At 44.5% G+C, this 16,821-nt stretch overlaps 1 protein-coding gene across 2 annotated transcripts in view; it reads right to left on the bottom strand.

Moving 5' to 3' along the window:
- Nucleotides 1-6,320: 6,320 nt before the first annotated feature.
- CHLSN (cholesin) overlaps nt 6,321-16,821 on the bottom strand; it is an 85,961-nt gene continuing 75,460 nt past the window's right edge. The window contains exons 4-5 of one of the 2 annotated variants that reach the window (XM_034441557.2): nt 8,087-8,168; nt 6,321-6,965 (exon numbers count right to left, since the gene is read on the bottom strand). In XM_034441557.2, coding sequence (XP_034297448.2) covers nt 6,783-6,965; nt 8,087-8,168 — 265 coding nt within the window. In that variant the 3' untranslated portion in view covers nt 6,321-6,782. The remainder of the gene's footprint in view (nt 6,966-8,086; nt 8,169-16,821) is intronic. The other variant, XM_060684064.2, reaches the window with a different exon arrangement.

The following is a 16,821-nucleotide window of genomic DNA, read 5'->3' as shown; positions in this document are numbered from 1 at the left end:
TTATTAACACAGCTGCCTGCAATTTACTGCTGGTTTGAATCTCTCCAAGGCTCAAGGTTGACTCAGCCTTCCATCCTTTCTAAGGTAGGTGAAATGAGGACCCAGTTTGTGGGGGCAATAAGCTGACTTTGTATAAATATACAAAAGTATGAAGGCTATTGCTTAGCGCATTGTAAGCTGCCCTGAGTCTCCGGAGAAGGGCGGCATATAAATCAAATTAAAAAAAAAAAAAGCAGCTAGAGTAGGACGTGAGAGAACTAAGCTATTTCCCATTGAGCAGAGGGTGTATGTGAAGATAATACATGAAGATGCAGGAAAAGGTATCTATGACTTGAGTTCCATGACTGAAAAGCAAGATATTGTTAAAAAAGATGCAGAGATTTAAAATATAATAATAATAATAAGAGAGGTCCAGATTAGCAAGCAGAAGTCCGCTGTAAACAGATTGTTCTCTGCAATGTTGATTATCAGGGTTAACACCAAGAACCGAATCTGGGATTCAGATCAGATTTGGCAAGAGAAAGCCAGAGGCCCCTTCTCAAGTCATCCCAGATCCTGCAGGCATCCTCCGCTGTGGGATTTGAAAGTAACTGAGTGGGGGAAAAGCTGTGGACTTTGACTTTCCAAAACTTTTAGGTTAAAATCACAGCCTGTGTCCTAAGGTTTCGGGTTGCCTGGGGCAACCGTCGAGATGGATCAATAGAAAGTGAATTTATAACTAACACGCGTGATCACCAACAAGCCAAGGCTGGTTTTCTGAGCTGGACTCCCTCGGAAGGTCAGCAATTTTGCTGACTTACGGACGAAACAAATCTGCAGAACTGGAGCAGCGGGTTAAAAATTAAAAGCAAGGGACGTAACGTTTTACCCGGAAGCCAAGGATTTCTGTGAAAAATTAACTGCTGGCAGATGAGAAGGGGGTGTGTGTGTTTGTCAAGGCAGTGCCAAGAAAAATACCATGGAGGAGGAATTTAGGACACTTGTGGTTAAAGCACAGTTGACTCACACTTGGGATGGAGAGGCGGGTTGGTCTTTCCAAAGAAGCTGGGACTGAAATATCTGAAATTTTTAGAGGGGGGGGCAGGTTGGAGAAGAGAACCCCCCCCCACTTTCTCTGTCTCCTTTTCTTCTTTTTTTTCTGCAAGGGGAGGATGAATAAAAACGGGCTATTTTACAGACTTGATGAAGAGATCATTTAAACCAGGGGTGTCCAACTTGGCAACTTTTAAGACCTGTGGGACTTCAATTCCCAGCATTCCCCATGCTGGCTGAGGAATTCTGGGAGTTGAAGTCCACAGGTCTTCAAGTTGACAGAGATGGACAATCCTGGTTTAAACAAAGGGCTTAAGAGCACTGAAAATAATTACAGGTAGTTCTCAACTTACAGTCATTTTGTCAGCGTTCCAGGAAAACCATGTCTATTGCTATAGACACATTTGCTTAATGACCTTTTGAAGTTGCAACGGCATTGAAAAAAAGGCATTGAAAAAAAACTACAACCGGTCCTCGTAGTTATGACCATTGTAGCATTGCCATGGTCATGCGATCAAAATTCGGCTCTTGGCAATGGACATGTATGTATGTGGTTGCAGGTCCCGGAGGGAAATAGAATGCCTTTTTAATTTGGCTCTTCTGTCCTTTCATCATGTCCAACGTAAGCCTGAGATTCAGTTCCCAACATCTGGAAAAAATGCAGGTGGTTTGCATTGACCTACCACCATTCATTGAGCGGCCATTCAAAATTACGACAGGGCTGAAAGAACAGGTGGTTACAACAACTATCCTCGGAGTTCTGGCAGTCCCAATAACCCCGCAGTCATGTGATCGTGGCCCTTGCAAACCAGCTTACACTTACAACTGGTTGCAATGCCCCATGTTCAAGTAATCACCATTTGCAACTTTCCTTGCTGGCTTCCTTAGACAGACACTGGGGAAGACAGCAGGTAATGTCACAAGTCATTGGGGATAAATCTCTCCTCCCGTCCCCTCAACCCCAACAGCAAATGTTGAGTATATTTATAGCTTTATATATATATATATATTTAATAAATCTGCTTTTTTTTCTTGTTCATGGTCTCTGTTGCAATTTTTATGAGGTTTGCTGTTTCTTAGAATCTCACACTTACTATACTTTGCAACTAAGGAGGAACAAGTCCAGAGGATAAAACTCTCGAGCCTCTTTGGATTAGAATTCTCTAGATGATTGGGGTTTTTTTTTTCCTTCAGCCAGCAGAGGTCACTACCATATTGCAACTTCAGCTATCGAGAAGTCACTGAAACAGGATTTGGGGGCGTCAATTAACAAATTCCTGATGGGAAAAGATGTGTTCTAGACGGCTTCAATTTATAACATTGGCCCAGAGGGCCATAGTTTTAAATCAAAATTTGAAATGTAGAAATCCTGGGAGAAAACCCAACATGAATGGACAAAGTTCAGCAAGTTGCAAAATTACGAAATGTTCTTCTGGTCGGTCTTAGCAAGGATCCATATTAAGTTCTTGTAGCTCACTGGCCAAATTCTTCATTAATTCTAAATTTTGGATCTGGGCGTCAGTTTGCTGGGAATATTCTAGAGAAAGGAAGGCAGGAAGAAGATATTCCGGCCACCCACCCTACGCCCTTCAGGAGAACAGAAGACAGTTAGATATAAAGGTTGACCTTCATTCAAGAAGGTGAGAAGATGTAACATTTAATCAGCACCAGAAGCTCCTATTGTCCAAAGGACATACGGTAACAGGATCCGATTTGGGACAAACTCTTCCTTCTGTTCTAATGTTCATAATGTCCCCTCGAACCACATTTTTAGCCCCAGCTCTCCTTTCAAAAACATTGAAAGCCCACAACAAGGCTTATCCCATCCTTTCCCTCAAGGGGTACTCCTCCAGATGTTTTGCACATCAGTTTCCAGGTCTTCAAACCTATAGAGGTAAAGTCACTGTGGAAATCTAGAGGAAGTCCTTATTTTCTTATGGAAGTTCGGTTAAACACAGCAGCTGGGCTTTGGAGTTGTAGCTGCCCTCCTTGAAAATTGGCCGAAATAAGATAAAAAAATGAAACAACACTAGTTATAATCACCAATTTTCCTTCTTTCCTTCCTTTCTTCCCTCCATCCCCTCAACCTTCCTTCCCTCCATCCCTCCATCCCCTTTATCCTACTTTCCGTCCCTCCATCTCAACCTATCTTCCTTTTCTTCCTCCCTCCCTTCCTTCCCTTTATCCTCCCTTCCTTTCTTCCTTCCCTCCATTCCCTCAACCTATCTTCCTTTCCTTCCTTCCTTCCCTCCATCCCCTTATCCTTCCTTCCTTCCTTCCATCCCCTCAACCCACCTTCCCTTCCTTTCTTCCATCCCTCCATTCCCTCAACCTATCTTCCTTTCCTTCCTTCCATCCCCTCAACCTACCTTCCCTTCCTTCCTTCCATTCCCCCAACCTATCTTCCTTTCCTTCCTTCCTTTTTTCCCTCCATCCCATCCTACCTTCCTTCCTTCCCTCCATTTCCTCAACCTACCTTCCCTTTCTTCCTTCCATCCCTCCATTCCTTCAACCTATCTTCCTTTCCTTCCTTCCTTCTTTCCCTCCATCCCCTTATCCTACCTTCCTTCCCTTCCCTCCATCTCCTCAACTAACTTCCTTTCCTTCCCTCCATCCCCTTATCCTACCTTCTTTCCCTTCCTTCCTTCCTTCCCTGTACCACCATTCTTTTGTGTGGGTGTGTGTAATAAAACACTGGATTGTAATGCACATTGCAGGCTTACAATAGTCCCTTTTCACGCCCATTTTTCTTTTAACGCCACCAAAGTTTGAAACGTAAACTCTATTTCAGGCTCCACCATGGTCAAAGCCAATTTTGCCTCTGAGGCCTGAGATTATTTCATAACCCCCCCCTTTTTTTTAAAGAAAAACTTGTTAATTCACGTACGTTATTCCACTTAATAACTAGGCTTAGCTTTAATTTTTGTCAGGAAATTCTGATCCAGCAAGGAAGTCGAGAAGGGGGGGGGGGAGCAGACAGGCTGTATTTTCTGGTCAATCATCTGCCTGGCAAAATTTCCCCCATTGTATTCGGACAAAGGGCCTGTTTGAAAGTGATAAGACCTTCCGATAAGCCTCTACAGGTTTTTCCTCCTATTGTATCTCACCCCATTCACAGATACGCAAATCAACAAGGAAGCTGTTTTTTTAAAGCTCTCTTCCTGGGAAAGTCATAATGGTGCACCATTATGTCGGCGGGAAGCTTGCAAATTCCAAACTCTGGCTCACGATTAGGGAGAGAGAGAGAGAGAAAAAAAAGATGTTTTTCTCCGAGTCTGTTTTCTTCTACCTGCGGAACCAGCCTGGATTTAAAAGTCTTGAACACCGTAATCCATTAAAAAAAACCTCTTCATTTCTCCCTCCAAAGCAGCATTTCTATACTCAAAGAACTTTCTGCACAAAATGCACAGCTTCAAACTTCACAGGGATTCCCACAGCTGTTCAGAGGACGCTTCTGCCCCACGGCTCTCCAATGAGGGGCCTGGAGAGAAATCCAGCTGTTTTGCTCCATCTTCCCCGTTAAACAAGCAATCCTTTCAAGCTGAATTCCCAATTTATCCCCTTGTGCTTTGCCAGCAGCTATGACTTATTTAGTATTCTCAATTTCTCATTACCTATTAAATTTATGTGCCTTTTTTAGAGACCAACATGGCTGCTGGACCAAATGCAGATTACAGATTATCAGAGATTGGAAGGGACCTTATAGGTCATCTAGTCCAACCCCCCGCTCAAGCAGGAGACCCTATACCAGAAAGTACCCTTGACTTACAACGTGTCATTTAGTGGCCGTCTGAAGTTACAACGGCCCTGGAAAAAGTGACTTATCACTGTTTTTCACGCTTACGGCCGTTGCAGCATCCCCAATGGCCAGGGGATCAAAATTCGGACGCTTTGGCAACTGACTCGTATTTATGACGGATGCAGTGTCCCAGGGTCACGTGATCCGCTTTTGCGACCTTCTGATGAGCAAAAAACCAATGGGGAAGCCGGATTCACTTAACAACCGGGTGACTAAGTTAATGACTGCAAGTGATTCACTTAACAACGGTGGCAAGAAATGTCGTAAAACGGGGCAAAACTCGCTTAGCAGCCGTCTTGCTTAGCAACAAACATTTTGGGCTCACCTGCAATAAGAAAATAAAAAACAACCCTAAAAAAAAATTAAAGAAGGCAGCAATGATAGGAAAACCACGATGAGCCGAAGCAGGCAACTTTAAACGACAATTGGCGGATTGTTGGGCTGCTTCAAATGTGTGTAAAATGTTTTGTTTTGCCCAATCCTGTCTTGGCTCTTGTTCATGTACTAAATTCCATTCGAATTGTGTTAACATAACACATCTTGGGTTGCTTACATATTTGGCTGCCCAGATGAAGTTGCTTAAATGATTTCTTTGGAAAGCACTAATGACTTCCATATTTTTTCTTCCCCCCCGAGATTCTGAAGGCTGGCTGCCTTGTCACAACCCCAGACAAATCTTCTCACTTTAATAAGAACCAAAGGTGTCAAGAAGCCGGGAATCGCAGCTGGACAACCGGTATAATTAACAACGGCGACCTTTGAATAATTACAAATCTCAGGGTCCATTTTCCCTCCCCCACAAGACGGTCTGCAGACGTCTAGTCTCTCGAAACAGGGAAAAAAAAGTCCAAGAGGCAAAAAAAAAAAAAAAAATCCACAAAAAAAAACAAGATTTACCCAGTTGGAAAATCACCCTCTGAGGATAAATAGGAGAGAGGGATGCATCAACAATATTAGAAAAAAGGTTTCCTCTCCTAATCAAGCAGCATCTATGGGGTTGAGAAGTTGACAGCTATAAACATACACACAACACCTGTTTTCATGGGTGTTGCATGTATGATGCAGATCAAAAGTGGTAGGGTTTCAGTCAGATGATCCTGGGTATGTCTAGTTTAATGAAAAAGAAGGACTAAGGGTGACAGGATAGCAGCCTTCCAATATCTCAGGGGCTGCCCCAAAGAAGAGGGAGTCAAGCTATCGTCCAAAGCACCTGAGGGCAGGACAAGAAGCAATGGGTGGAAACTCATCAAGGAGAGAAGCAACCTGGAACAAAGGAGGAACTTGTGAGGACAATAAACGAGTGGAAAGGCTTGCCTCCGGAAGTTGTGGATGCTCCATCCTGAACTTTTTGACCTTGTCCATGGACAAGGACCTTGGTGCTAACCACAAAGTACTAAGGAACACAAAAGCAGAAGAAATATTCAAAGTAACAGAAGAAATATTCAAAGTAAACAATAGTGGTTTAGACAAAGGTTACAGCTTCCAGGACTTTTTAGGTTAAACAAAGCGGCCATTTAATTGGGAGCCAACAAAATAGGTAGGCAGGGAAAGATTGGGGGTGGCTCCTCCTGCCCATCTCATCTTTTGAGATGGAATGGAACGAAAGTTCTGGAATTTCCAGGTTGAGGAACATCATTCTGGTCGCAGGTCCATTTGAGAATATTGCGAGAAAGATCTACTAGAAGATCGACAGCTGTAACGGTTACCAAAGAAAAGAAGGAAAGGAAGCTAATTCTGAAAAGCTGAATCCAAGTATCGTTTTCGATACCGATCCGTTTATTGATTTTTATTTTTATTTTTAGTTATTTCTTCCACTTCCTCGGCAACCCTGGAAGAGATTTCCAAGCAACGTCAGGTTTGTGGCCAAGAGTTTGAAGTTTAAAGAACAGCTAAAATTTTATATCCAGTTCTTGTAACTTTATGCCGATAGAAGGATCTAAGAAATGGAAAGTCAGGAGAGCAACTGCAAAACTTTGCGGATACGGTCACATTTCTCTTCCAGGAGATCGTCTTCCATGTCAGATTGATCGTACTCCTTCATCAGAGCTTCTGCTTTCTGCACCGTTGTGTCTCGGGCCCGGCCTTGAAGTCCTTCCAGATACCGCAGCAAAATGGAGAAGTATTGATCGGGGACCTGTAAGAGGGAGAAGGGAGGGGAGAGCAAAGTGTTTTTAGCCAGCCACAATAAGTGGAGCCATGGTGTTTGAGAGAAGACCCAGGCAACCTGGAGAGATGGACATCGAAGCGACATCGTTTTCTGAACAGAAGAAGCTTTTCCTTTCTCATCCTATCCTTTGGAGGATGGGTCTGTTCCGTGTGGATGAAGAAAGTCCAGCTTTTGCCTCAGGCTGCATCTGCATTTAATTTATCTAACAAGCCATCCAACTCAGGAGGATATAGAGCAGAACTCTTGGGAGTTCAAGTCCACACATTTTAAAGCAAATGAGGTTGAGAAACACTGATGAACAAAAGAATGAAAAACCACGCAGCCTGGACAATGCGGAAAAAAAGAATCGGGAAAAATAACCCACATTCTGATGAACCCATCATTCTCATTTTTTTTTTTATTTGCCGCCCTTCTCCGGAGACCCAGGGCGGTTTACAATGGGTTAAGCAATAGCCTTCATACTTTTGTATATTTATACAAAGTCAGCTTATTGCCCCCACAAACTGGGTCCTCAATTTACCTACCTTAGAAAGGATGGAAGGCTGAGTCAACCTTGAGCCTTGGTGAGATTCGAACCTGCAGTAATTGCAGGCAGCTGTGTTAATAACAGGGTGCTTTAGACCACTGTACTATCAAGGCTCTTAAGGGGAGTCCTCTGGTGTACCCCAAGGCACGGGGTCAGGGCCAGCTCTGAAGGGCTCGTTTAAAGAGCATCAATGTAGGGGAGGCCCACTAAATCCTGGGGACAGATAATTCCAGAGGAACCAGATATCACGACAGAGAAGATCTGTTTTGGGGATCTAATCCAGTACAGGTTAACTCTATCGGCTGGTGTAGGATGGGCAGAAACTATAGATCACTATTCACTGGGTGATCCACCTCATAGGAGGGTATCCGTCTCCATCCCTGACCAAATTGGGTACCCAAACCACAGCTGCTTACCCAAGAGCAAGGAAGGCAGGGGAGGTCAGCTTGGGGCCTCTCCCTCTGGAAAAGACTTAGATGGGCAAATCGTAGAGTTAACCGGAATTTGTAACAGGGCTGCGTGGCTGAACCTCCATTTGGGGATGAAGTGAGGGGGGACCTACCTGGTCTTTGTCATACATATGCAGAAGAAGCCATGTCTGCCTCGTCTTCTGAAATTTCCAGCCTTGGGGACTCTTAGACCAGCTGCAACAAAGCCGGAAAGAGAAAGTAGAAGGAAGGAATTCAATAACGTAAGAGTGGGGAAACCATCACCAACACCCCATATCTCCGTTTTCAAAGGTGTCCAGATCTTTGTTCAGATCCTGATCGGCCTGGAAAAAAAAGTATTGAGCAGAATGTGCAAAAAGACAGAGAGGATGGTTAGGGTATTCTGGGAGTTGAAGTCCACACGTCTTAAAATGTTTTACAGCTGGGAAACACCGTTCTAGAGTCTTTGTGACGGGACCTTTATTTCAAAAATTGCTTTAAACCAGGGGTGAAATCCAGCAGGTTCTGGAGAACCGGTAGCGGAAATTTTGAGTAGTTCAGAGAACTGTCAAATGCCACCTCTGGCTGGCCCCACAGTGGGGTGGGAATGGAGATTTTGCAATATCCTTCCCCTGCCATGCCCACCAAGCCACACCACGCCCACCAAGCCATGCCCACAGAACCGGTAGTAAAAAAATTTGAATTTCACCACTGCTTTAAACCTTCCATTTTGTTCCCAATCTGCCTCCTTTGAATATGTCCATTTACTGGGATGGATGACTCTGGGTTTCCAAAGCTGTCCAGAAGGAAATTAAGATTACAGGGATGCATTTGTATCATCCTAAAGCAGAACAACTTTAGAAGGAAGTCCACCATGGGCTCCTGGACTAGAAGACTAGACTAGAAAACCTCCAAATTCCCTTCTAACTCTGTTGTTATTCTGTAATACTTATTCAGGCATATTCAGCGTTTCTCGTTTGGCACGGCATTGAGTGCTTAGAAACAAAACCACGGCTTGTTGTAACCCAAGAAAGAAACTACTTCATGGAGACAGGTGATCTTGAAAGGAGAGATTATGGAGCCAGCCTTTCATGGACCACAATTCTGATGAAACAAACCTGGATTTAATTGTTTCTGATGGACTATTTAGACCAGGCTTGGACATGCTGGTAAATTATGATGTGTTGACCTTAAAGAGTTGTTTTGTATGTCTCAAATCACTCGTGCTTATGAAACAGGCTTGGTCGTGGCCAACAATTTGTAATATCCAAAGTTGGAGAGTCTGATGAAATTGGTGTTGGATCTGCACTGCAGTTTTTAGGAGTAATTGAAGCTTATTGGAATCAAAGCTTCTTAGAATGGTCCAATCAACCATCAACAATGGTTGATTGTTGACTGGCCTGGCCTAAATCTTTCCCCCTTTTAAATGTAAATTTTAATTTGTTTTAAATTATTGGGTATTTTAAATTTGTCTCAGCCAAATTATTTAATTCATTTTTATTCTATTTTAAATTTTTGTATTTATGTGTTTTATTCTCTGGCTGTTCACCGCCCTGAGTCCTTCGGGAGTAGGGCGGTATATAAATCCAATAAAAACAAAAAAAAAAACAAAAAACAATTTTTGGAAATGTTTTCCAAAATACCTTGCTTCTAAATCTAAAATATAGAGAAAGAGTTGCTGGCTTTCTTTGCGCAAACACAAAACTGCTCCCCAAGCCAAAATTTGTAAGAGAAGAATGTGACATAAAATCTAACGCAGCTTGTTGCAAGTGTGTAAACAGGAAAATTAGTTCCCTTATATAACTGAACCCTTGGGTTGGTATTTCTTTCTTTCTTTTTTTTAAAAAGGACTATTGACTCTTTGATTACGGTATATTATGAAAAAAAAAAACACCTCACAAAGGTTTCTCCCTGTATAATGGTACTCTTTTATTAGAAATACAGAGCCCACTGGACCAACCTAGAAATCAAGGTAGACAACCGAATGAACCAGAAGCCAACACAGAAAGAATCCAAGCAGCACAATAGCAAATTACAAGGAAGAAGAGATCCTTAAGATGGACCAGCCTCGTAAGAGGTGAATATTACTCCGCTGCAGAGCTGTCGATGAGATGGTGGCAAGATGGTGGCCCAACGATGGGATGGAAGCTCTTGCAACAGACATATAGGACGTATAGGACATAGAACAGAGTCTAGTCTTCTAACCCCCTGCTTGAGCAGGAGACAATATACCCGTGACGGTGAGCCTATGACACACGTGTCACGCCACAGGTGGCACGCGTAGCCATATTGGTGGGCACGCGAGCTCAGCTCCGGTGCGCATGCATGTGCCGGCCAGCTGATTTTTGGGCCTTCTGGGCCCACTGGAAGTAGGGAAACAGGCTGTTTCCTGCCTCCAGAAGGCCTCTGGGGTAGGGGATGGGGAAGGCCATTTTCGCCCTCCCCAGGCTCCTAGAAAGGTTCTGGAGGCTGGGGAGATAAAAAAACGGGTGTCAGCGCCTCAGCTTTTGCCTGCTAAATCCCTTTGAAGCCGGGTTGTCGTGGAAATGAGGGGGGGAGACATTCCTGGGAAATGACGAGACAAGAAGTCTGGAGAATGACTTGGAAGATAGCCAATGAGAAGCAGAGATTTGGGGATCGGAAAGGGAGGGATTGGGGGGCAAAAGGTCAGTCTTGTCCGCATCGAGTCATGATCCGGTGGCTGTGCTCAATTAAAGAAAAGATTACCTTAAAGATTGGCAGTTTGGAAATTCATTTAATTTTGAGATAGCATCGAAGTTTGACAACGGGCTTTCCAGTCCCACTGGAAGTTGGCAAACGGGCCGTTTCCGGCCTCCGGGGCAGTGGGGAAGGCCGTTTTCACCCTTCCCAAACTCCTAGAAAGGCTCTGGAGCCTGGGGAGAGAGAAAAACGTGCCATCACATGCCAGGAGTGAGGGGGGTTGCGCATGCATGCACAGGGGCGCATAGAATTATGGATGTGGGCATGCATATGCGTGACACCCCCCCTGCTGCTGGCACGCGATGGCAAAAAGGTTAGCCGTCACTGCCCTATACCATTTCAGATAAATGGTTGTCCAGTCTTGTTTTGAAAGCTTCCAGTGATGTGGAGCACCCCGCAACTTCTGAAGGCAAGCTGTTCCATGGATTCATTGCTCTCACCGTTAAGGAAATTTCTCTTTAGTTCCAGGTTGCTTCTCTCCTTGGTTAATTTCCCACCATTGTTTCTTGTCCTGCCATCTAGAAAAAGGTGGAGCTACCCTCATACCACATCGTAGAAGTTTCTGGAGTTTTTTTGACCATACCCTGTGGCAGTGGTGGGTTCTAACCGGCTTTACTACTGGTTCTCTTTGTGCACGCACTTCGCGCGTCATCGCTGCACTCTGCCGCACCTATCAGCTGGGCTAAAAAAGAAGAAATAAAAGGTAGGAATAAGGTGGGGGCGGGCGGGAGGGCCCAGCTCCCGGACAAAGAGAACTGGTTCGGTGACATCATATCGTCACCGCTACCAGCTTGGCCGAACCGGGCCGAACCGGGCCGAACCGGGAGGAACCCACCACTGCCCTGTGGACATCCTTACGCTAATAGGAGAAGGAAGGTCCAGGGACACGGCTGAAAACAGGCTGCCTATCTTTCCATGAGGATTGTCCAACGATAGAGTCAAACCAACAGAGTTTCCGGTGTAAACCATGACACAACACAGCTGTCCCCCCCCCCGTTTGTGTCCAGATGTCCGTGCTATTTTACACTTCATTCTGGCCCGGCCTGAGGTCCTGGAGGATGAATCCGGGGGAAATACAACTTATCTCATTTCCCTCCCTCGATGAACTTCTTGGGGGGTGGCAGGGAAGGGAAAAGGGGGGGGGGCTCCACTTTTGGCAGGAAAAGCTCAGCTCGGACAGGCAGGATCGATTGTATCTTTTCATCCGGAAGGCAATACGTTACCGACTTCAGGGGAAGGGAAAGGGAAAAAAAGCACAATATTTCTCATTTTCCTCATTTCCACGGGAATGTCGGAGCTTTTCAGCGCAATCTTACAATACAGTCAATCCTCGAATGACATTTGTTCGCTTAATCACCCGTTCGAAGTTACAACAGCGCTGAAAAAAAGCGACTTACAACCGGGTTCCACACTTATAACCGTCGCAGCATTCCCCCAGTGATCAAAATCCGAGCGCTTGGCAACTGGCATGTACTTATGACGGTTGCAATGTCCCGGGATCACATGATCCCCTTTTGTGAACTTCTGATAAGCAAAGTCAATGGGGGAGACAGATTCACTTAACAACTATGACAAGAAAAACTGTAAATTCACTTAACAAATCTCTCATTAGCGACAGAAATTTTGGGCTCAATGGTAATCGTAAGTTGAGGACTATATGGAGTCTGATAATAAGATCTTTTTTTTTTAGTGTGGTTTTACAACAGAATTCCCAGTTTGCCACGCTACGTCCCACCCAATATTTCTCCCTGAAGTTTTCTCAAAAGCATCACAATATTTTTTTTTCTCCCTTGCAAAAGAGGCTCTCAGGACGTCTGGGCCGACCGAGTCATCCTGGCGTGATCTTAAACATTTCAAAAATGTCTTGATTTGTTTGGACTCACGATGTTTACAACAAACGTACAGCAAAGCAAACATTTCCTTTTTTATATTTTTTTATCCTGGTCCAAGTCTCTTTTTAACCGTAAACATTCCCTGACAAAACGTAACAGAGGCCATAAACCTGGACTAATGCTGAAGCGAACCATCCTAACGCGGCCATTTCCTTGAGTTTCTTTGGCGCAAATAAAGGACCATGACAGGGGGGCGGGGGGTGTCAAAATTCGGAGTGGACCGCTCAGGTTTCTCTGTCTGACTCCTTCCCGGAAACCCCGACTTAACAAGAAAATTTAATGTCAGGAAAGGAGAAAATGGCAGTCGAATAAAATGTTTTTTAAGTGAATTTTCTTCACCGGGGGACGCAGTGACTGCTTGTGCTTAAATCACGTTTGTAGGTTGTGTTTCGACAAGACAGGTAAGTCATTAACTTACGACCGCAATTGAGTGGCCCCCCCACAAATTTCTGTTGCTAAGTGAGGCATTGGTTACGTGAATTTTTGTCCCATTCATTTTATGAGTCCAAAACTTTGGTTGCTAAGCAGGACAGTTGTTAAGTGAGTTTTGACCCATTTTACGGGCCTTTCTTGCCATAGTTGTTAAGTGAATCGCTGCAGTCGTTAAATTAGTCTCGCGGTTGTTAAGTGAATCCAGCTTCCCCCTGGACTTTGCTTGTCAGGAGGTCGCAAAAGGGGATTGCGTGACACCGCCCCCCCTCCCCCACGGGACACAGCGACTGTCATTAAATACATGCCAGTTGCCAGACATTTTAATTTTGATCATGTTACCATGGAGATTCTGCCACGGTCAGAAGTATGGGAAATGATCATAAGCCACATTTTTCAGTGCCGTTGGTCACTAAACGAGCTGTTGTAAGTAGAGAACCAGTGTGCTCAGTTGCCTTGGTGTGACCTTTGTATGTTTTCATGAAACTGAAAACTTCAAAATTCACCCGTAGGTTTGCAAATAGTGGAGGACGCTGGTGCTGTGTGTGAATTGTGATCTGGTGATCGCGGTTTCGACAAGTCCGTTTTACTCGTATTTCAATGTCCTACGGCGGAATAGAGGCTCTCTTGAATCTAGGACATATTTATTTATTTTGGAATACTCAAACAGAAGAGATTGAAACTTTTTATTTGAAACTCCCCAGTGACTATTTTGAATTAAGAAATGTCAGCAGAGCTGGAAAATATGAAGTCCTCGGCAGCGGAGGAAAAAAAACCCCAAACCACACGGGGATTCGAAAATCTTGATAGACACCAATTGTTGGATATACCTGCTGAGAACTCGCTCGGTTTTACGTAATGAAATCCAGATCTTTTACAATGTGGGTCTTTTGGACTTGTCATCTTAAACCCTTGCCATGTTTGAAAAATATGACTTCGTATATAAATATAGTGGAATAACATCGAAATAAATTTCCATGACTCAAAGCGTGTAAATAAACAACAATAATTCAAAACAGCAAGACGCTGGGCGAAAAAAAAATAGAAAATAAAAAAACTGTCAACAGAGACATTTTAACTCACATTCCCACACTACCCTGGTCGGAGTCCTCTGAAGCCACCGAAAGAGGAAATTCAGGACAGGTGGTCCTCGACTTACGACCACAACTGGGCCCAGAATTTATATTGCCAAGTGAGAAATGTGTTAAGTGAATTTTGTCCTGTTGTACGACCTTTCTCGCCACATTGGTTAAGTGAATCACTTGTTAAGTTAGTCACATGGTCATTAAGTGGATCTGGCTTTCCCATTGACTTTGCCTGTCAGACGGTCGCAAAATGAGATCACGTGAACACCGGGATGTTGCAACAGTCGTAAATATGAGTCAGTTGCCAAGTCTTTGAATGCGAATCATGTGACAATGGGGATGCTGAAACGGTCCGTAAGTGTGAAAAATGGTCATAAGTCACTTTTTCCAGTGCATTAGCCCCTGTTGTGACATCCGCTAAAAACAGGTAAGGCTTCAAATCTGGGGTGATGGCCACCCTTCGTGACCCAGTAGATCTCCCTGGATTATAATGATGTGCTCAACGGTTCTGGGACAGCTTCTTCATCCACACTGCTCGTCAACTAATTGAACGGATCGACCAATTAAGCATGAGAATTGCGTGCTAGGAGATGGTTCTGCTTGGTGTTGACCTCCGTTGACCCAACAGGCGCCAATGAGATGGACCTCTGAGGAGGACCTTAAAGGAGGACAGTAACATTGGGGAAACCCAGCTTGGTATCAGACCTAGAAGAAGACCTTTCCACATGAGAACAGAGCGTACTAGGGTAGGTCTTCAAAGACTTGGCTTTGAGTGCAGGGTACGGCTATCCAAGTTTTGTAGATGAAGTGGTAAAATTTAACCCGACCACCAAAAGCATCAATCAATCAGAATAGAGGTGGAAGGGACCTCAGAAGTCTTCTAGTCCAATCCCGTTTGAGCAGGAAACCCTGTTCCCTTTCAGACAAGTGGCTGTCCAGCCTCTTCTTAAAAGCCTCCAACTTCTGGTGGCAAGCTGTTCCACTGGTTAATTCTCCTCACTGTTAGGAAGTTTCTCCTTAGTTCCAGGTTGCTTCTCTCCTTGGTTAGTTTCCATCCTTTGCTTCTTGTCCTGCCTTCAGGTGTTTTGGCGAATGGGTTGAACCTCCTCTTCTTTGGGGCAGCCCCTCAAATACTGGAATATTGCTATCATGTCTCCCCTAGTCCTTCTTTTCTCTAGACTGGCCAAACCCAAATCCTGCAACCGTTCTTCATATGTTTTAGTCTCCAGGACTTCAATCCTCTTAGTTGCTCTTCTCTGCATTTTTTTCCCAAAGTCTCAACTTCTTTTTTTTTTTATATAACATGGTGGTGACCAAATGCAGTATTCCAGTTCTCTTTGCTATATTCCAGCATCTGTGAAGGCATCTCCTACGCTTCGATGGCACACCGTTAATGAACACCAGCGGATGCTGCCGTATAACGAGCAGCTCTTTGAAGTCATCGTAACTCATTTTGGAAGGGTTCCCGAATCCTCCCTTACAACAAATTCCTCTTTAATTACAATAAATAGCTGTCTTTTTTTTTTTTTTTTAACATTGGGTTGAAAATATCTTCCCCTCCTCCATGGTTTGGTTGCATTCCATCCTTTCTTTTCTTTTCGGTCTCTAACGGCGAGCTCATAACTCAAACAATTTGCATGGAAGCTCCCCCGAACAAACCATGTTTTATTTTGGCTGTTCACCGCCCTGAGTCCTATATTGGAGAAGGACGGTATAGAAATTTAAACAAATAAATAAATAAATAAACTGTGCATCGCACTGCACAGGAAGGAGAGACAGTAGAGGGGAGAAGATGATTAGAAGGAATTTCTATCGTGCTTATGCTATCAGATGATCAAGATGTCCTCGGAAAGAGAACAGATCTTCAAAGCCAGAAGCCACCCATCCCACCATAACGGGCGGCTTTGGATGCGAGGAAGCCTATTTTATTTTCCCCCGTCTTCCCCACCGCGAAAACACATCTGGCACCAATCTGATGAGTTTTAAGGTGCTGCTGGGCCATTGATTTATTCATTCCGGGTTTTAAATGTTGTTTTTGGCAGTGTTGCTTTCATCTTCGGTGTTTATTTTTAACGAGACTGCCGTTATCTTCTGTGTCGGCTTAATAGCAGTCGTGGTGATGCTTCCTGCCACTGCCACCATCAGATCTGGTTTCCGGTCTTCAAAGGTTCAGACATGTATTGGCCATATGCTCTAACCCAGGGGTGAAATCCAGCAGGTTCTGGAGAACCGGTAGCAGAAATGTTGAGTAGTTCGGAGAACCGGCAAATGCCACCTTCTGGCTGGCCCCAGAGTGGGGTGGGAATGGAGATTTTGCAGTATCCTTCCCCTGGAGTCGGATGGGAATGGGGATTTTGCAATATCCTTCCCCCAGGAGTGGGGAGGGAATGGGGATTTTGCAGTATCTTTCCCCTGGAGTTGGATGGGAATGGGGATTTTGCAATATCCTTCCCCCAGGAGAGGGGAGGGAATGGGGATTTTGCAATATCCTTCCCCCAGGAGTGGGGAGGGAATGGGGATTTTGCAGTATCTTTCCCCCAGGAGTGGGGTGGGAATGGAGATTTTGCAATATCCTTCCCCCAGGAGTGGGGAGGGAATGGGGATTTTGCAGTATCCTTCCCCCAGGAGTGGGGAGGGAATGGGGATTTTGCAATATCCTTCCCCCAGGAGTGGGGAGGGAATGGGGATTTTGCAATATCCTTCCCCCAGGACTGGGGAGGGAATGGGGATTTTGCTGTATCT

Source organism: Pantherophis guttatus, chromosome 14, assembly GCF_059756535.1.
Source record: "Pantherophis guttatus breed Tessera chromosome 14, ASM5975653v1, whole genome shotgun sequence".
Lineage (NCBI taxonomy): Eukaryota > Metazoa > Chordata > Lepidosauria > Squamata > Colubridae > Pantherophis > Pantherophis guttatus.
The sequence above is the reverse complement of the archived record's forward strand: the minus strand, read 5'-3'. Positions and strand labels throughout refer to the sequence as shown.